At 43.1% G+C, this 21,251-nt stretch overlaps 1 protein-coding gene across 2 annotated transcripts in view; it reads left to right on the top strand.

The window, feature by feature from the left end:
- The first annotated feature begins 3,887 nt into the window (after positions 1-3,887).
- The window catches only part of LOC125449388 (nuclear RNA export factor 1), a 62,396-nt gene continuing 45,032 nt past the window's right edge, over positions 3,888-21,251 (top strand). The window contains exons 1-3 of one of the 2 annotated variants that reach the window (XM_048525150.2): positions 3,888-4,029; positions 13,004-13,102; positions 20,631-20,826. In XM_048525150.2, coding sequence (XP_048381107.1) covers positions 4,002-4,029; positions 13,004-13,102; positions 20,631-20,826 — 323 coding nt within the window. In that variant the 5' untranslated portion in view covers positions 3,888-4,001. The remainder of the gene's footprint in view (positions 4,030-13,003; positions 13,103-20,630; positions 20,827-21,251) is intronic. The other variant, XM_048525151.2, reaches the window with a different exon arrangement.

The raw sequence follows: 21,251 nt of genomic DNA, 5'->3' as shown, positions 1-21,251 counted from the left end.
CCCAGTTACCATCAGTTCTGAGGAAGGGTCACCGGACCCGAAATGTTAACTCTGTTTTCTCCTTCACAGGTGCTGCCAGACCTGCTGAGCTTTTCCAGCAACTTTTGTCTTTGTTCCTGATTTACAGCATCCGCAGTTCTTTCAGTTTTAAAATGTGAGGTGAACTTGATTAGGCCACTATTGGAATACTGCATGCAGTTCTGGTCTCCTTGCTATAGGAAAGATGTTGTGAAACTCGAAAGGGTTTGGAAAAGATTGATGAGGATGTTGCCGGGGTTGGAGGGTTTGAGCTACAGTTTGATGCTGAAGAGGCTGGATAAAAACCAAAAGAACTGCGGATACTGTAACTCAGGAACAAAAATAAAGTTGTTGGAAAATCTCAGCAGGTCTGGCAGCACCTGTGAAGGAGAAAACAGAGTTAACATTTCGGGTCCGGTGACCTGATGCTGCCAGACCTGCTGAGCTTTTCCAGCAACTTTGTTTTTATTCCTGAACAGGCTGGGGCTATTTTCCCCGGAGCGTCAGAGATTGAGGGGTGACCTTGTAGAGGTTTATAAAATCATGAGGTGTATCGATAGAATGAATTGCCAAGGTATTTTTCCAGGGTGGGGGAGTGTTGGAGAGAAACACGAGACCAGTGACAAAGACTCAGGAGGCAGGCACAAGGCAGTCTTTATTCTTGTTCAACCAACAACTGGTTAATGCAGGGAGAGGGCCAAGGACTTCCCTGAATCTGGCCTCAGTGTGTGAGAACCCAGTTGTTCTCTTAATCTTTGGCTCAAATCGGAAGAACGATCAATTTCATATTCCAGTGCTCACAGTGAGATAACAGAATTTTGGACATTTTGTGTTATAATAATCATATACAACATTGTTACTGTGTCCCTCCCCTTATTCTATACATTCAATCCTGTGAACCACCTAATCAATGATGGACATTCCTGTTGACAGCCCTAAGATCCCATGGGTCTCATGATGTTTAACAGACATTATAATCTCCAGGCCTTGGGATCTTTCTATTCATTCTATTAATTCACGTTCCAAAGTTACTAGCTATACTCCTTCGAATACATCCCAGACTTGCTTATCTCTAAGGACTGCTTGAATTCTGTTGCCCCTTGTATTCCTTTGCTATCTCCATCAAAATCTGTTACCCACCTTATATTTTCCCATTGTCCTAATTATATAAAAACAAAATACAGAAGACAGTTGGTTCTAACTAACTGCCTTAAGATTTGGAAAATTAATTTCTAATATATAGTTGGTTTAGTGTAAAATTTTATAGCTACCTCTGCTGTGAGCACTCTTTCGCTAATAAGTTGCAAGCAGTTTATTTCATACAGGACATGATGTTGTATACTTGTGCTGATAATTACGTTGGAATCTATCTGTGTGATCATCTGAAGAATCTTTAACTAGAACCTATTTCTTAATATTGTAACAATTTTAAGAAAATAAAACTAATTACTGCTAAATAACTTTCGCTGTTGTTTTCACAGCTGTGTGATGAATTAGGTTGACTGTTTTATGGGCTGAGATTTAGTGTCCTTATTCTGACTGATTCTTTCCTCCTAATGGGATGACATCCTTTCATTAACAAGGCTGGAATCAGTCACTTTTTACAGTTTAATGAACTTGTTTAATGCTACAGTTTTTTACAACCTGCAGTCTCAACGAGTTCATCTGTGTTTGTTACAAATTTTCAAGCTTGCGGCCCTTGACCACCCTCTTATTGAGCTGACCCTGATTGCTGCCTGTACGGGGCCTCCTCCCAACCCCCAAACCCCCTTTCACCTTGGAGTAACCCCTTTTCAAAGGCACCATAGTTTCACTTAAATGCTGGAGCAGGCATTTAATTCTGTTTATCCCCTTATCGGTCATTTTGTGTCTTTCAAATATGAGCAGCCGTGACAGTTAGCCTAAAACTGGAAGTCATAAGTTTAAAGTGAGAGGGGAAGAATGCAAAGGGTGACAACATTTTCACACAGAGGGTGGTGCGTGTATGGAACAAGCTGCCAGAGGAAGGGGTGGAGGCTGGTACAATTACAACATTTAAAAAGCATCTGGATTGGATACATGAAAAGGAGGGGTTTAGAGGGATATGGGCCCAATGCTGGCAAATGGGACTGGATTAATTAAGGATACTGGTTGGCACAGACTAGTTGGACCAAGGGGTCTATTTCCGTGCCATACAACTCTATGGCTCTTTGAGATAGATTTCTGATCACCAGTGGCATACTAGACTGGGTAAATTAACAATGATTGTATTGAACAGTGGGCCAACAAGCTGATTGACCTGCTTCTGTTCCTGTAGATATTTTTGATTTATTTTCCATAAAATGATATAAAGCCAATTTCAATAAAACAAAGAACGGTGGATGCTGGAGATCTGAAACAAAACACTGGTGGAGAAGCTTAGCAGGCCTGGGGATAAGAGTGAATGATTTTGCATCCATTATGACTCTTCGGAACAAAAATACATTTATCCTGTTTCTAGGATAAATCCCCTCACACTAACTCCACCCCCCCTCCACTCCTTCCCCCTAAACACAACCCCGACTCTGTTACTCATAACCCCACCGCCTGCCTTCCCGTAGCTCTATGCTCATTCCCTTCCCCTAATTTTTTGGAACAAACACAGAAGTTGCTGGAAAAGCTCAGCAAGTCTGACAGCATCTGTGAAGAAAGAAAAATCAGAGTTAACATTTTGGGTATGGTGACCCTTCCTCAGAACTGTTCTGATCTGAGGAAGAGTCATTGGACCCGAAACATTAACTTTGAATTTTTTCTTCACAGATGCTTTTCTAGTAAGTTCTGTTTTTATTCCTGATTTACAGCATCCATAGTCCTTGAGGACCCTTTTTTTTGGATTTGATTGCCCTGGGGGCCCCCTTCCTGCAGGAGGACTACTTTTTGGAGCTCATTCAGTTTTACTGACACCAATTTAACATTAATTTATTCAGTACTTTAACCATTTATACACTTTATTCTGTAATTCACCGGAACCTGGCAACATCATCCACTTTTCACCCTACCTGGGTACAAGTGACAATGTTAAATACGTCTGTGAGATAATAGATTCAAGTGCTCACAATCACAAAGTCTTGGAAACAAGTTACTTGCACTTTATTACGAGTCTGCAGAATCGGGTGCCTCCCATTGCCTGAGACACACACAGGTCAGGGAGTCGCCTCTTTTTATACATCATTTTATCCATCTATGTCCTCCACTTTCGGCTCTGTCCAATCTGAGCTCCAAGGTGCACAATCTTCCCATGTCGTCCCTTGTCCCACCCTCATCATACATTGCATGTTATGTTAATTAAGCAGTCTCGTAAGCATGGGTGTGAAAGTTAATATGCATTGTCTTATTAAGCATGCGCTTCAACTATGTCTATGGTGCAAAGCAAAACTTAGCAGTTTGGGTCCAGTTCATTCTGGTTTCTAACTGCTTGGCCTTCACTCCCTTATCTTATCACTCAGCTCAGTACCAGATGTCTTTGTTTAAAGCTGCAGTTAACTCATCCCTGTCTCTCACACGTCCAACCTAACCCCATCAGCAGCATAGACACATCTCTTCTCCTAACTCCACTTCCGGGTCCCCAAGCCCCGCCCCAAAGCGCTTGAAGCCAGCCCCGCCCCGCCTCCCTGTGACGTCAGGGAGCACCAAGCGACGCCAGTGATCTGGTGGACGCGCACGCGCGGTCGTTGCGGCGCCGTGGAGCGCGCACGCGCGTCGGACCGATTGTCCGTGGGTGAGGCGCCATCGCACATTCCTGTCAGAGCGGGCGGTCACACACAGACACACTACCGGGGGCGGGGTGTCCGTTAGAGCCTTAATCCCACAGAGCGACCAACACAAAACGGAGCCAACCAGCAGGACATCCCACGGTATCTTCTTTCTGCCTCCCCGCCCCCCCGCTCGGGTGTCATCCCCTGAGGAGCTCGGAGGGGAGAAACGGAGATTACTGACCGGATCCAGAGGAGGGAGACGAACGGGACATGTCGGAGGACGGGCGGCACTACAGCGGTAAGGAACGAGGCGGTTTAACGGACAAAGGTTCGACGCGTCTGACAGACAGACAGACAGACAGGCCGGGGGTGGTGGGGGTGGGGGAGAAGGTGGAGGCCTGGCGTTAGGCCTTAGAGTACAGGGTTGCACTTTGTATCCCATCGCCCCCCCCACCCCCCCAAACACCAAACCTGCCCCATCACCCCCCCCCACACACACCAAACCTTCCCCATCACCCCCCAAAACATACCAAACCTTTCCCATCACCCCCCAAAACATACCAAACCTTTCCCATCACCCCCCAAAACATACCAAACCTTCCCCATCACCCCCCAAAACATACCAAACCTTTCCCATCACCCCCCAAAACATACCAAACCTGCCCCATCACTCCCCCCACACACACCAAACCTTCCCCATCACCCCCCAAAACATACCAAACCTTCCCCATCACCCCCCAAAACATACCAAACCTTCCCCATCACCCCCCCAAAACACCAAACCTTCCCCATCACCCCCCCAAAACACCAAACCTTCCCCATCACCCCCCCCCAAAACACCAAACCTTCCCCATCACCCCCCCAAACATACCAAACCCCCCCCATCACCCCCCAAACACCAAACCTTCCCCATCACCCCCCCCCAAAACATACCAAACCTTCCCCATCACCCCCCCCAAAACATACCAAACCTTCCCCATCACCCCCCCAAAACATCAAACCTTCCCCATCACCCCCCCCAAAACACCAAACCTTCCCCATCACCCCCCCAAAACACCAAACCTTCCCCATCACCCCCCAAAACATACCAAACCTTCCCCATCACCCCCCAAAACATACCAAACCTTCCCCATCACCCCCACACACACACCGAACCCTCACCGCCCCCCCAAACGCTCCGAACCCTCACCGCCCCACCCCCCCAGATGCACCGAACCCTCACCGCCCCACCCCCCCAGATGCACTGAACCCTCACCGCCCCACCCCCCCAGATGCACTGAACCCTCACCGCCCCCCCCCCAACCGCTCCAAACCCTCACCGCCCCCCCCAGATGCACTGTACCCTCACCGCCCCCCCCAAACGCTCCGAACCCTCACCGCCCCCCCCGATGCACCGAACCCTCACCGCCCCCCCAACACACCGAACCCTCACCGCGCCCCCCCCCACAAACGCACCGAACCTTCACCACCCTCCTCCCCCCCCACCATCCCCTGCGCTTCTCTTCCCCTGCCCCCCAAGCCCACGCTTTTCTACTACCCCCCACCACCATGCTGGCTCTTCTATTCCCGCCCCCTTCCACACCCTGTTTTGTCTCCCCATTGCCCCCACCCACATATCTTCTCCCCCCTCCCCCCCCCACACACTCCCTCTGTGTTCTGCAAAATCCTCCTCCCCCATGGTCTGCTACCCCACCCCCGCCCCCGCCCCCACGGTCTGTTCCCCAACCCCTGTGGTCTGCCACCACTCTTCTCCTGCATTCCGCCACCCCTCCCTCTTGTGCCTCTGACTCCGCTCCCCTCGCTTTTTGCTCCCTTGGCCGCCCACTCACAGCACTTGTCTTCCCACCCCACAACCCCTTGCACGCACTCCCCCATCCCGTCCCTTGCTGTGACCCCTCTTCCCCCAACCTGCTTGACGACTCACTGGCCTAGAATCTTAGTTGCATTCTAAGATGTCAGTGACTTAACAGCTGTGCAATCGTGTCAATATTCACTACTAAATTTTGGTGTGTAACTTACACTAATTTCATGTGGTGAAATTTTTCAACTGCTACTGTTGGCTCAACAGTAGAGATATCAGGCAATGTCTGAGGACATTGTCAGGAAGCTGTAAAGCATGGCAGAGTGCATGAAGGTTGCTCTTGTGATCTTTGTGCTTTGTCAGAGATTGTAGGTGTTACCACCTCCATCAGTGAGCTTGTGGTCTTGCAGATTTCAGTGGTACTGATTAGCAGCCTGACTTGTGTTGTTGGATAGTATTGAGTCTTCTGAATGTTGGTGCTTCACCTATCACCTCTAGTTCTGCAGTGTTCTGAATTTGAGCCCTTTCAGTTCTGGTCTCTTGATCACCCCTGATTTCCATGGTGCACCATTGTTCATCACGCCTTCAGATGCGTGGGTCCTAAGCTCTGTAATTCCTTCCTTCCCTCTTCTGTCATCCAAGTTCATTCTCAACTCTTAGGCCAAGGTTTTGGGTCATCTGCTTAAATATCTCCTCATACAGGCTGGCATCACCTGAATTTTTCTGACACACTCTGTCACACAGCACCTTATGTTTTTATAATGTAAAAGGCCCCATAGAATTAAGTTCTGGTTGAAAAGACGAAAAGAAAAGCCCGTCCAAATGCAGTCAAATACTTCCCAAAGCAAGATCTGTCTGATTGACATCTTGCACCAGCAAATGCATAATTAAACCTGAGGAGAGAGTGAAGGAGCTTCATTCTAAGATTGAGATAACAAAGTATAGAGCTGGATAAACACAGTAGGCCAAGCAGCATCAGAGGAGCAGGAAAGCTGACGTTTCGGGTCTAGGCCCTTCAGAAATCTTCAGAAACTGGCCTAGAATCAACTAGACCGGAAACGTCAGCTTTCCTGCTCCTCGGATGCTGCTTGGCCAGCTGTGTTCATCCAGCTCTACTCCTTGTTATCTCGGATTCTCCAGCATCGGCAGTTCCTGCTATCTCTGTAACCATTCTAAGATTGATCTTTTGAAGATTGAACTTTCCTGGAAATTCCCACAGTTCTCCTCAGTGTCTGCTATCACCCATACACTTACACTGAAACCATATACATTAAAAGAATGCTGTTCACTGAAGTTCAGTACCTCCTGCAATTTACTTAAACTTCTGAAGTTGGCAGGATTTCAGAATTCTGACTTGGGTCCCTGCTCCACCTTTAACGTTTTTTGCAAACCTGTGCAAATTCCACCAAGCTTTCAGCCAAGTTTTGTAACGTTTCATTGGCATTTTGTTTCACTTCAATACTTTAACATTTTATATTGGTTGTATCTACCATAAATCATTTCATCTTGGTTGCTTTTCTCAGTTCGTATTTCATCTGAATTAAGGGTACATGTTTTTCTCTTCCTATCACAGCAGTACAGGTAGATTTTGAAATAATGAGGCACAGTAACATGTTGGTCATGTTACAGTTACTGGTCTAGTAATCCAACAACTAAATTAGTGATTGGGTGATCAGAGTTCTGGAACCTGGGGAATTAAAATTCAGTTAAATAAATTTGGAATAAAACTGTAAGTGTTACTATTGGTAACTGAATGTGTTAAATCTCTGACCCTGAGTTGTTATCATCTCTGCGAAGAGTGTAATTCCCACCAATCTACTGAAGAGCCCTCAATTTTAAATACTCAGTTAGAACTCCCCTCGGCGTCCTCTATTCCAAGAGCACAATCCTGTCTATCTAATCTTCCCTAATAACATAAGTTTTGCAGTCTCGGCAGGGTTCTAGTAAATCTCCTCTGTGCATTCTCTGCATCCTTCTAGGAATAAGGTAACCAGTATTGTGCGCAGTAGTCGAGAAACATCTAAAAAGTGTTCTACAATTTTGACATAGCTTCTAAGCAGTTGTTTTCTAACTGTCAGATCAATGTGTGCAGTATGTCTGCTTAACCACACTGTTATCTGCCATGCTAACTTCAAAGATCTATGAGAACACACTTCCTACTTCCCTCTGTTCCTCCATAGTTTCATTTATTGTGTACTGAATTACCTTGTTATTGTCCCAAGTGTGTGATTCTCAGTTCTGCACTTGAATTCTGTTTGACACTGTTCTGCGCGCACCCGCTCTCCCCCCCCTCCCCCGGCCAGTCTGGGAGTCTTTGTGTAGTTTTCTTCCAATTGATAGTTAATTTTTGTATCATCTGCAAATCATTTAATCATGTCCCTTATATTTAAGTGTAAATCATGGGCATGCAATAATCAGAGCAAGAGACTCTGTACTTTACCATGAAACTCCAGTGGAAACAAATTTCCAGCTGCTAAAATGAGTTTTGGCTTTTTACCTCCGCCATGAGCCAATTTTGGATCCAAACACCATACTCCCTTGGATCCTCTGGACTTTAAGCCTTTCTGACTAGTCTGTGTTTGCAACCTTGTCAAAGACCTTGCTTTAGTATGTATGTGCATGTAGACTACAGCAAACATTTCCATGCTCCTCATCATTCTTTGTTCACCCACAAAAAGTTTAAACTCATTAGTCAGGTACAACCTTCCCTTCTCAAATCCATGTTGACTGTCTATGGTTATGTCATACCTGAGTAACAGTTCATACTGCCCTTCAGAATTATTCCAATAATTTTCCAAGTATTAAGGTTAGGCTGATTGTTCTGAGGCTTAAAAACAAATCAAGAATGCTTGCTATTTTATTCACTGTGAATATTGACAATAAATATTGGCACGTCCAATGAACTCTGTATGAACGATACTGGACAAATACACCATGACTCCATTCCAGAAGTCATGACATAAAATAATAATACTGTTTCCAGTTGCCAAAGTGGGCAATTTAAAACTTGATATAGTTAAGTTATTTCATAAAAAATATATCAAACACAATTCTTGAATTATTAGCAACTGAACTTAACCAAGAAAGATGCTGCAATTGGTTATCGTACATATGACAGTTAGTCATATGGAAGTATAAGTGCTTTATAACCCTTAGATGTTCCCAAAGTATGCATACACATGCTACTTTCAGGAAAGAGAGAGCAAATGGCTTTCTAGGGGTAAAGAACATTGGCCAATGAGTTTTTCTTGAAAGGAAAAGCATGAAGTGTAGAAAGTTCTGAAGTCCGTTGCTTTGACATTTTGATATGTCTGGTCACAACATCAATCATACAATGGTTGTGTCTGGTGTCTTTCAGAAGAAGCTTGCTCAGGCAATACAATATTGAGAAATTCCTCCATTTTTTCAGAAGAACCTATAGGTTTCATTCATACCCAACAGTAAGGTTTTCTTTTTAGCAGTGGAGAGATGAGTGGGCAGTCCTTCTTCACAGGTTTCTTGTGTCCCCAGCTGAAGACCAGATACTGATATACTCTGCATCCAGCCACTTCAAAGTTTACAACAAAACAAAACTGCAGTATTTTTATGGCTGTTCCAGTTTGAATTCTGATCAGTGTTAACCCCTCACATGTTCATAATAGGATATTCATCAAGGTAATGCCATTGAATGTCAAGGGGTGATGGTTAGATTCTCTCGTTGGAGGTGATCATTTGCTGGCATTTGTCACAAAAGTTTTGTCACTCAGCAACACAAGCTTAGATACCTGAGTTTACTACAAATGGACAAGGTTTGCTTCAGTATCTGAATAGTCATAAGTGGTGCCGTACATTATCAACAAACACCTCCACTTCTGATCCAATGATGGAGTGAAGGTCATTGATGAAGTAGATGGTGGTTGAACTTAGGATGCTACCCTGATGAACTCCTGAAGTGGTGTCCTGGCACTGAGATAATTGACCTCCATCAATCACAACCATTTTCCTTTGTGCTAGGTCTGACTCCAGCCAACAAGATTTTTCCCTGATTCTTGTTGACTCCACTTTTGCTAAGGCTTCTTGCTAGAGTCATAGAGCTGTACAGCATCATAACAGACCCTTCGATCTAACTTGTCCATGCTGACCAGAAATCCTAAATTAAACTTGTCCTGTTTGCCAGCGTTTGGCCCGTATCCATCTAAACCCTTCCTGTTCATGTACCCATCCAGATGCCTTTTAAATGTAATTGTACCAGCCTCCACCACTTCCTCTGGCAGCTCATTGCATACACACACCACCTCTGCGTGAAAAGCTTGCTCCTTAGGCCCCCTTTTAAATCTTTCCCTTCTCACCTTAAACCTTTGCCCTCTCTAGTTTTGGACACCCCTATGTTGGGGAAAAGACTTTGGCTATTCACCCATGCCCCTCATGATTTTGTAAACTCCTATAAGGTCACCCCTCAGTCTCTGCTCCAGGGAAAATAGTTCCAGCTTATTCAGCCTCTTCCAGTAGCTTGAATCCTCCAGCTCTGGAAACATCCTTGTAAATCTTTTCTGAACTCTTTCAAGTTTCACAACATTGTTCCTGTAGCAAGGAGACAGAGTTAAACACACTGTTCCAAAAGTGGCCTAACCAATATCCTGTACAGCTGCAACATGACCTGCCAATTCCTATACTCAGTGCACTGACCAATAAGGGAAAGTGTGCTAAATGCCACCTTCACTAGCCTGTTTACCTGTGACTCTACTTTCAAGGAACTAAGAACATATGCTCCAATGTCTTTTTGTTCAGTAACACTCCCCAGGATCTTACCATTAGGTGTATAAGTCCTACCTTGATTTGCCTTTCTGAAATGCAGCACCTCACATTTATTTAAATTCCTGGTAAACTCCGTCTGCCACTCCTCAACCCGTTGGCCTATCTGATCAAGGTCCTATTATACTCTGAGATAATCTACTTGGCTGTCCACTACACCGTCAATTTTGATGTCATCTGCAAACTTACTAACCATCCAAATTCACATCCAAATTATTTATACAAATGGCAAGAATAAGTGGACCCAGCACTGATCCTAGTGGCACACTGCTGGCCACAGGCCTCCAGTCTGAAAGGCATCTCCACCACCACCCTTTGTCTCCTACCTTCAAGTCTGTTCTGTATCTAAATGGCTAGTTCTCCCTGTATTTCACGTGATCTAACCTTGCAAACCAATCTACCGTGTGGAGCCTTGTCAATCACCTTACTGAAGTCCATATAGAATGGTCAAATGCTGCCTTGATGAAGGATAGTCGTTCTGAGCATATAGCTGGAATTCAGCTCTTTTGTCTGTCTTTCGATCAAGATATAAGGAGGTCAGATCCATAGCATTTGCAGTAGCCAGTGCCTGCAACTATTTCTTGATATCACATGGAGTGACTTGAGGTCATACAAGTTAAAGCAGCTGCTGTTTTAGAGACATTTTCACAATCATTAATCTCAGATAAGCACCTGACTAGTAGCCTTAAAAAGGTCGAAGACAGCTGTTTGTGATGTTGGGGACTTGGGAGTAAGCTGACCTGGATCATCCAGTCAGCAGTTCTAGCTGAAGATGGATGCACTTTTGCACTGAAGGGCTGACCTGCACCTGTTGAGGATGAGACTATTTGAGGATTTCCTCTGTCGGTTTCCCTGTTGGTATTACATTAGGTACTTCATCTTCCAACGCTCATTTTATGAATTACAGATGTCAGAATGAGCAAAAGTGAATTAAAATTTATTTTCTAGAGCTAAGCAAAATATTGCAGAGAATAACTTTGTGAAGTGCTGGTCAGGAGGTTGCTGACAGAACCTACTGACTTGAGGATGGATGAATTCTTCCCAGGTTTTGTTTTATGTGCAATATGTTTGGACTCTTATTGCAATGCAATAAGTATTTAGCTGTGCTTTTGTGATGCCAGGGTGCATAAGGCTCTGGGCCAAGTGGAAAATGGGATGCTCAGTTTTGACCAGCGTAGACTCAATAGGCCAAAGGGCCTTTTTCTCATGCTATAGACATCAATGACTATGACTATGACTCTGACTCCTTCACCACAGTTCTTGGGATCAGTTTGTCTGATGTGCATAAATTTAGCGTACCTAAGCTTAAAAATTGAGTTGAAGGGGATAGAGTCTTTTATGTGAGTATATGAGTATCAGTGGAGTTCAGTCCCATAAACTATAGACTGGTAGTTCAGTCTTGTATAGCTTTAGTCCTGTCTAATATAGAGAGGATGAACAATTCTTGTAATTCATCATCCGTAGCAAGTCTGTGTTTGAGAATCATCACATAGCATCAGCTTGTCAGTTAGTTGGCTAACTAGTCTGTGAGATCATGTATTTTCTTTTAAGTTTTAACTATATCTGTTTACTGGCCGCCTCTGCAGTATTGGATAACTGAGTCTGTATGGTTATTTTGTTTGTTTGAGGCTTTGTCCACCCTTATTAAAGGTACTGATCAAGTGCTTACATAGGATTAGTGGCTGTGAAAATGCCTATAGAACAGCAGCTGCTTGCTGCTGTCCTGCAGAGAAGCTTTCTTGTTCAAGGTCGGGTGAATAAAATCAGGAGCAGGCTGGTCAGTGTGATTTGCTGACATTTCGTGTGAAAATGTTGGCTCCGTTAACTACAAGATATAGATATTAAATGTACTGATGTGGCAAAAACATGATTTGGCAGTTAGATACTTCACTCCTGAAAGTGCTCCTTTGATAGTTATAGTATTTTTTTATGTTATCAATTTGACTGATTTCATAGTTGTCCTAAGGTTTTTCTAACAATAAATTGAATGATTAGAGAAGTATAACACACTTATTTTTGTCATTATGGAGATTTTTATGCAATGTATTATTGAGGCAACTCCTGTACCTTGTTGCTAATCCTTAGTGAGCAGATTTGTAGAGGTATTCAGTTGTCTAGTACTGACACCTCGAGCAAAAGGAGTATTGAACTTGTTTAGGTTCGTTAAGTGAGAAGTGATTTGTGAGTTGTATGTTGGATTTGACTTCCACTATGGCTTCTTAGTAAATGGGAGAGGTTTGAGTTGTGATCCAGTATCGGTTGCTGTCTAGCATAATCCTTATTAACATCTCTGTTCTTTCTAAGCTAATTTAAAAGTTTTCAAGTTGCCTTGATCTTAAAATTATTTGTGTTTCCGTTCACTGTGACTATCATGCCTCGTATTGTAGTCTGTCTTGTCAGAGTTGATCTTAAATGAGCTTTATAGTGATAGGCTACCGTAACAGTGACACAATTGAGGGGCAGTGTAGCAGTTGCAACAGCCTTGCTCATGGTGTGTCAACATGGGTCTGCAAAGTCAGGTGGCTATCACTATGCACAGATTTTTACTCTGACTAGATTGTATGATTTAAAGTACTTGGAGATTGCGGTAAAGCCTTGCTTTATAAATAGTTAGGCCCTATTCGAGCCTGCAACCAAACTCAATTATTTGACACTAAATTGCTTCCCTGACTCTGTTCAGCCCCCCAGCAATCAGGAATCGTGCATAATGGATTCCGGGGGGAAGGAAGAAAGCAAGGAAGACGGAAATGGAGACTGAGAAAAAGAGACACGTATGGAGGTAAGAGGGAGAGAAAGGCAGAAAACCACATAAGAACAGGTTAGGGAAGGGTTGTAAAACCTGCTAATTTACACAGCTTACTACCTCCAGCCCCAATCAATTGATTGAGTTTTTTCCGACTTGAAGGTTGAACTATGGGACTACAGAACACCACTGTCTGTTAGGAACGAATGCAGCGGCCACTTGGGGAGAGCTAGGCAGCAAAGTATGGCTTGCATTTCTTTTCTTAACTACTCCAATCTGTACCTTAACTCTGCTCTCTTATTTTACCTTTTATTTTAAGGCCTGGCTCTGCCCCAAACTGGCTCTCCTGTTGTCTGCACTCACAATATATTTCATTTTATTTTTTGTTTTGGTTTCCTTGCAAAGTTTGATGAAATCTTGATTTTTTTTTGTGCCATCAAGTTGTTCTTGGCAAAGGCTGTGTAATGGTTGCAATGGTAGTGACAAGATTTGGTATTCCATTGGTTGCAACAAATTCAGTCTACAGTATTTTCAAACTCATTCGGTCTCTGTCTTCCATCTCGCTCATACTTACTCCGTTTACAGCTATCAAACTATGGATGAATGTTGTCATTGACTCCCATCCTGCCTGTCCTGCAATCACCCCGGGCATCTTGCCAAGACTGTGTCTCAACTTTCAGCTTCTTTTTTCTAGCTGCCGTCAGCACAGTGATGCGTTTGCTAGTTCATGGATAAGAAAAATACCATTCCAGTTCTGTTCAAATTTAATCTTGATGTGAAAGGGTGAGGTTAAATAGCTGGAAAAATCTTACTCCAAACTTGACTTTAATAAAGAGCTTTCATCTGTTGCTCAAGTGTATTCTGCTGTAATGATCAGGGCCACTTTGTTATTCCTGGCATGTTTGTTGAATCCTCAGCTACAATAAAATTTCTTTCTTGTAGACATCCCTTGTGATACTTTTAGGTTTGTCCTTCTGAACTTTCCCTGCAGCCCTTACAGGCAGCCCACATTGCTTCCTTGGGTATTCGTCATGTTTATCTATCCCTCTTGCTTTTATCAGCTTTTATCATGTTATCCTTAGATGTTGTCTTCAAGTTGTGGATTATCACGTTATCTTTCACCTTGAAAGTTGTAGCTTGATCCTTGTTCAGTGATACCCCCATTCCATTAGCGGTTGTGTTGTCTGCTATTCTGCACCTCTGAGATTTTGGTCATTCTTAACTGGCATAAACTATCCAAAATCTCTTTGTTTTGATCTGATACTTCCTAGATGTTACTGTTTTATGAGTTTTAACTTCCATTCCTTGTCTCTAATCACCTTTGATTTATTTCTTTTACATCTGTTTTAACTCTGCCTCTGGATACATTCCTCTGAACCACATCTTTTGTCACACTCATTACAAGGACACTACATTCTTTTGAAATCCTTTTTTGTAAATTCACTGTTGGGATGTGGATGTTGCTGACTGGATAGCATTTAAGTCTTGTTACACTGTCTTATAACTCTAATTCCAGCATTTTGTCTTGATCTTCAGCCTTTACTGTCATCAATGACGTTGGATGGCCAAGCTTTATTTCACTTCCCTACTGACTAATATATTAGTTTCAGGTATAGTTATCAGGAAGGGGTAAGCATATTGGGCGTTCTTTCTCTTTTTGACATGGAACGTGGTGGAAAAGAAGGCAACTGAGATGACCTAATAAATTTAAAGTTGCGGCAAATTTTGAACCCAACGGCCTGTCTTGATGCAACATATCATCTATTAAAAGCCTTAATCATGCCCTTTACCAACCCTGACATTGGCATTTGAGAATGTGGAAGATGTAGTCTGGTTCTAGCAATAAAGCTTGCGCAGTAATGAGCTGTTTCCATACTGTAAACGTCATTGCTTAATCTCGGTGTTGCAAAGTCTTGGAGCTGTGATTTGACAATTGGTAGTTGATTTGTAGTGTATTAAACTGACCTTGTTATGGTGAGCAACCTTCTGGCATCCTCCATGGCCCAGTTGATGCAGGTAGTGTGTACCCAGGTCACACATGGCAGAAGTCCCCTGTTTGAATTTTTATTTTACTCCCCTTAGAGGTTGGAAAGGCTTTGCCAGTATCCGTTGGTGTTTAGAAGAATGAGAGGTGATTTTATTTCAACATATGAGCTCTTGGGTGATCATAAGCATGGGTTTAGGGGCGCAGTTTCAGGTGGCGATTTAGAATATTTTTCTTTCAGATTTGTTAATTTGTTGAACTCTAACCTGGACAGGGGTGGAGGCACATCATTGAATAATGTTGGGTTAGCTAAATTTTTGCTTCAGAAGAGACAGTAGGGCTATGGGGTGGACAGAAATGTCAAGTTGAGGCTGCAATCTGACAATCCATGATCTTATGAGTTGGAGGAGCAGGTCTCAGGCTCGAATTCGTATGTTTGTAACCAAGCCAAGGAAACAGTGAAACCACTGCGAGTTGTTAGATCTCAGGAAAGAAAGCAGTGCTTTAGGGAGCTTCATGATCTAAGCCAGCATTTATTGCATTGCATATCTTTGGTTGCACTGGGGACAGTGTGCTAAACTGTTTTCTCAAACTGTTGCCATCCCTGTGGTGTAGGGACAGGCATGGTGCTGTTAGAAAGGGATTTCCCGGATTTTAATCTAGTGGATGAAGAAACAGTGGCATAATTGTATGGATTGGAGGGGAACTTGCAGGTCATCATGTTCCCATGTGTCTGCTGCCTTTGCCCTTTTAGGTGGTAGTGTTTGGAATGTGCTGCCAGAGCAGTGTTGGTTACTGCAGTGCATGTTGTAAATGATCTACACTGCTGCCATTGTGTATTGACTGTAAAGGAAGTGAATGCTGGTGGTGGTAGATGAGGTGCTAATCAAACGAGTTGCTTTGTCCTAGACAGGGTCTTTTTGAGTGTTGTTGGAGCTGCACCCACCCAGGCAAGCAGGGAGTATTCTATCATACAATCAGGAGTATCTTGTACATAGTAGACAGGCTTTGGGGATGCATGTGATGTATGCTGTTTCAGCCACAGTATGTATGTGTGAACCAGTTCCAATCTGATCGATGCTGTCCTTTAAAATATTGACAGTGAAGGTGATTCAGTGATCATAATCTAAATGACTATCAAGGGGTGATCACTAGATTCTCTACTTGCTGGAGGTGATCATTGTCTTGCACTTGTATTACACAAATGTTATTTGCCACTTACCAGTGTAATCCTGAATGTTGTCTGACATTTGTGTGTTGCAAATGGAGCATCGAATTGAATGTTGTCTGATCTTCAACAAACATCACCACTTCTCACATTGTAGTAAAGGGAAAGTCATTGATGAAACAGCTAAAGATGGTAGGGCCTAGCAAATTATCCTGAGGAACTCCTGCAGAGAAGTCCTACAGCTGAGATGATTGAACTACAACAACTACGGCTGTCTTCCTTTGTCAGGTGTGACTAACCAGCAAGGATTTTCCCCCATGATTCACATCTGTAGTTTTGCTGGGATTCCTTTATGCCATGTGCAGTCTTTGGAATGTGTTTTGAGATCAGGAACCAAATGACTGGCAGGACCCAAGCTAAGCATCAGTGAACAAGTTATTCTTCTGCAAGTTTCTGCTTGATAGCACTGATAATGAGCCCTTCCTTCACTTTGATAATTAAGAGTAGCCTGAGAGTATGGAAATTGGCCCAGTTGAAATTGCTGTGCTCATTGTGTGCAGGATATACCTAGCAGTGTTCCACCTTATTGAGTAGATGCCACTGGACTGAAATGGGCCTGGCTAGGGGTGCAGCTGATCGTTGAGCAGAGGTCTACAGACCTGTGGCTGAATGTTCTCAAGCCCACAGCCATTCCAGCATCCAGTGCTTTGAGCGATTTGTTAATATCTCTTGGCTTGAACTGATTTGCTGAAGTCTGAAATCCATGATGCCATGGGCCTTGGGAGGAAGTTGACACATCTTTCATTTGGTTCTTCAGTCTAAAGATGCAAATATTCCAATTTTGTCTTTTGCACTGAAGTATGAGTGACCCCATTGTTGAGGATTGAAATATTTGTGGAGCCTTCACCTCCTGTTACTTATTCAATTATCAAGCAGTATTCACGACTGGATGTTGCAGGACTGCAGAACTTAGATTTGATCTGTTGGTTGTGGAACTGCTTAGCCCTGTGTGTTCTATGCTGCTTCCACTTTTTAATCATGCAAATACACCAGATAGATGCCTTATTTTTTAGGTATACTGGTTCTGTTCTTGGCCAGCCCTCCCATACCCTTCTTTGAACCAAGGTCAATTTCCCATCTTGATGTAGTAGTGAGAGAATGCCCAGCTAGCCGTAAGGTTACTAGTTGTGGTTGATTTTCATGCTGGAGCTAATGGCTAGGCATTCGTGAGGCATTGTGGGCCATGATTTGCTAAATCTGTTAGCCTGTCTTATTTAGCACAGTACTAGTGCCACAGCGTGATGGAGGATATTCTCATCATGAGGTCAGAATTTAAGTCTCCACTTTCAAGATGGCACCGACACTCTGCAACTCCTTGCAAGCTCCCTACAGCAGATCTGATTAACGTCTTATAACCGTTCTACACTTTTGAACTTCAATTCTAAGTCTGTTAAAAAAAAAGTTCTTTTAAATTTACTCTTGATCTTGCCTAACACATACCCTGAATGACGTAACCTGTATGCCTGTAAGTTTTATTTTCACCTGATGTTCTGTATGTCCTTACTATGATCTGCCAGTACTGCTCATAAACAAAGCTTTTCACTGTACTTGGGTACATGTGACAATAAATAAATCAAACAACGATTGTGTGCTGGTCATTCCTGTTGATACTGTCGTAGTAAAGTAGATTTTTGTCGTCTTTTTGGTTCCTTCGCCACCTGCTGCAGGTCCCACTGAGCATCTTTAGGACTCTGCCAACTCAGTCAGTAATGGTGTTACTGACCCACTCTTAGTGGTGGGCATTGATGTCCTGACTCAGCGCATATTCTGTATCCTTACCACCCTCAATGCTTCTTCCTAAACACAAGAGGTGCTGATTCCTCAGCCAAGGGGATGAGAACAGGATGCTTGACCTGATGAGACTTGATAGGTTCAGTAGCAATATTGAGGATTCCCAGGCAAATTTGTCCTGAATGTGTACCATTATGCTGCTACCTCTGCTTTCCTTATCAATGTGCCTATGTAGAGGCCTAATGGCCTGTCTGGTGTAATTTATTTCCTTTAGATTTTGTAGCAGTTACAACTAAGTAGCTTGCTAGACCATTTCAGAGAGCAGTTAAGTAATTGCCCTGGGTCTAGAATCACATGTAGTCAGGCTAGGTCAGTGTGGCACATTTCTTTCCCCAAAGGATATCATTGAACCAGATGTGTTTTAAAGGCTACATGGCTGCTGTGAAACTAGATTGTCATTCCAGATTTTGAACTCAAATTGCATCATTTACCTAAGTTGTTGAACTTCTGTTTTCTCTACAGACTAACTGAATTTATGTTCTATTGGACCATTTGTGTTTTTAAGAAATGAAATATTACTAACTCTTCAAAATACCTGGATGTGAGATGTATTATTTGAGCAAATTCTAATGTTGAAACATCTAGTCACTGTTATGAGACACCAAGGTTTTTTTATTGCTTTAGTTTTGCGTCTTCTTTAAACACAGGCGACCCTTTTCTATATTGTCTGTACTTACCCTCTAAATCTGGATGGTAAATGCTGGCTGGTTATTGGGCTGCAGGGGAGTCGACACAAACACATAAACATCAGCTAATAGCCCTAGATATCCTTCCAGCGTGGAATGTTGGTTGCTACAGATATCTTGCCATTTTGTTTTCTCTTCATGAAGTAGATGAGTAGTAAGTGTGGCATGAAAACAGGTAAAATTGTTTCTGTGTGTTTAACAAGACTGCAATGTCTTCCTCCATTGTCCACTTCTGTTTCTGACCTTACACCAAACAGCAGAGAGTTAAAGACTAGCTATTTGTCAGGGTTATCAGTGCGGGATAAATATTGACTGAAACGGCAGGAGACATCCTGTTTCTCCTCTTGTAGTGTTGTGATATCTTTTACTGGCAGCTTGCTGAAGGTGGATGTGACTGGTTTGATCCCTCAACCAAAAAATGACACATCCGGTAATGCACTGCGCCCTCACCATGTGTTGCGGTGATTGCCGTGGGCCCTGATATCCCAACCTTATGGCTCAGAGGGTGAAGGGTTCCAGCTGACCCTTACTCCCATCTAAAAAAGCAAGAAGTATAGACCACAAAACTAACTGATGTCCTTGCTGATGTGCATGTGGTAAGGATGAATTTGGTAGTGAACATGAAGGCAATCAATTGGAGGTCACTTCAAATCTGAAAATTTATGGCTATTGAAACGTATTTCAAATCATTTTAAAGTTGTAAGTTCACCTCCGTCAACTCCATAACTGTTCAAGCAGATAGACTGGTTTATGACATTAGATTTCATCGGTTTGTGTTTGATTAATATTTCCCCAAAGGTAAAGTATTGAACCTCTATATATGCTTCTCCCACTTAAAACTTCGTCACTTAAAACTTAAAACTGGTCCCTATTAGTTGCTTTTGTATGATACTTGTATTAAATTCAAGTTTTTCTTTTACAAAGACTTCTCAAAGTCAGACTTGTTTTTGAGTTGCAGCCTTCTGCCCTAGCTCCGGGTTGTGATGGTTGCTGGCACTATCATAGGTATTTGCACAGGTTAAAAGCAGATTTGAAATTGCTGCTGGATTGCCGAATTACTTGGAGATACTGGCCCCTGCTGGGCATTTCCTCAATGCTGGGATCACAGAGCTGACTGTGCATATCTCTCATCCTGTCATGTTGCCTGTTGATGAATTAATGCTCTGTTATTCCTGATTATATAGTTGACCTGTTGCTGCATTAACTAATATAATTTCATTTGCTGTTTCTATCCTATCACCACAATTTCAGCATCTTCTCCCTCCACTCATGGAGTCTTTCTGACTGTTGACTGGATTTTAGCTTGGTGATAACTTTGCAGTGTTGAGTGACATTTTTCATTGGTGAACCCTGAGCCAGTCTATTGTTGGGACAATCTGAGCCGTGCATCTTCAGACTCTCTCATGATAGCTAAGTAGGAACTATTTCCCAGCAGTCAGCTAACGGAGCAATCTATCTGAGTTTCTTCTGAAGCTTTCAGTTGTAAAATCTAGCACATTGCCCCACCTGAGATCAGCTATTGAATGCTAGGTAACTTGCTGTTTTGGAGAGCCAATACAGACACAGACCAAATGACTGTCTCCTGTGCTTCTAGCCACTCTGTGGCTATGAACACAGGTAGAATCCAAATCCTTCTTGACTTCTAGAATTGTGGGCCATGAGGGAGCTGCAAGTAAGCTGTTTTTCTCAGTTGCAGTTACATTTGAGGGCTTTGCAGGTCAGAATTTCCTTTGATCATTTTTTTGGACAAATTCTATTGAGGCCATCAGACAAAATAGTTACTCCTAAAGAGGCATAATTAAAAGTCAACAACAATCTAACACATCCTGTGAGTAATTTTTGTGACGGATTTGGACTTTGCCTGTTTCATTCCAGAACATGATGACCGAGTTGGGGGTGGTTTTCCTGTTCGGAAAAAGAAAGGACGAGGTCCATTCCGGGGAAAGATGTACAGTGAAGGAAGTCACAAATCCAGGAATCGAGGCAGTGGAGGACCCAACCCACGGTCACGGTTCGAGGATGACGATGGCGATGTGACCATGAATGACCATGAGTCACCAAGGTCACGATTGTGAGTAGCAACTTCGTGTTACACTATTATTGACACCATGAGAGGCTGGCCATTTCCTCATCGCGTCTGCGCCATTATTCAGTATGATCCTGGCTGACCTGATGACCCTTAATTTCACTTTGGGATAAGTGAAGTTCTCTTCAGCTCAACTTTAGCACTAGAAATATTTTAGCTTGAGAATTTCATGAGCATTGTTTCTATTATTTTCCCAATGACAACCAGAAACCGTCATTTAATTCAGTCATTTATCTTCACACTGGGAATGGTAGGAGGTTTACACATCATTTCAAACAGACTTCTTTCACTACATCTGGTACTATCACAAAACAAAATTTAAAGCTATCATTTCAACCCTACAACAGGTTGCCTCCTCTAAATTAATGATGCATTGCCATATTTTACTCTTCTTTCTCCTTCCCTTTGGT

The sequence above is a fragment of the Stegostoma tigrinum genome, chromosome 42, assembly GCF_030684315.1.
Source record: "Stegostoma tigrinum isolate sSteTig4 chromosome 42, sSteTig4.hap1, whole genome shotgun sequence".
NCBI lineage: Eukaryota > Metazoa > Chordata > Chondrichthyes > Orectolobiformes > Stegostomatidae > Stegostoma > Stegostoma tigrinum.
This window is presented reverse-complemented; position numbering and strand designations above follow the sequence as displayed.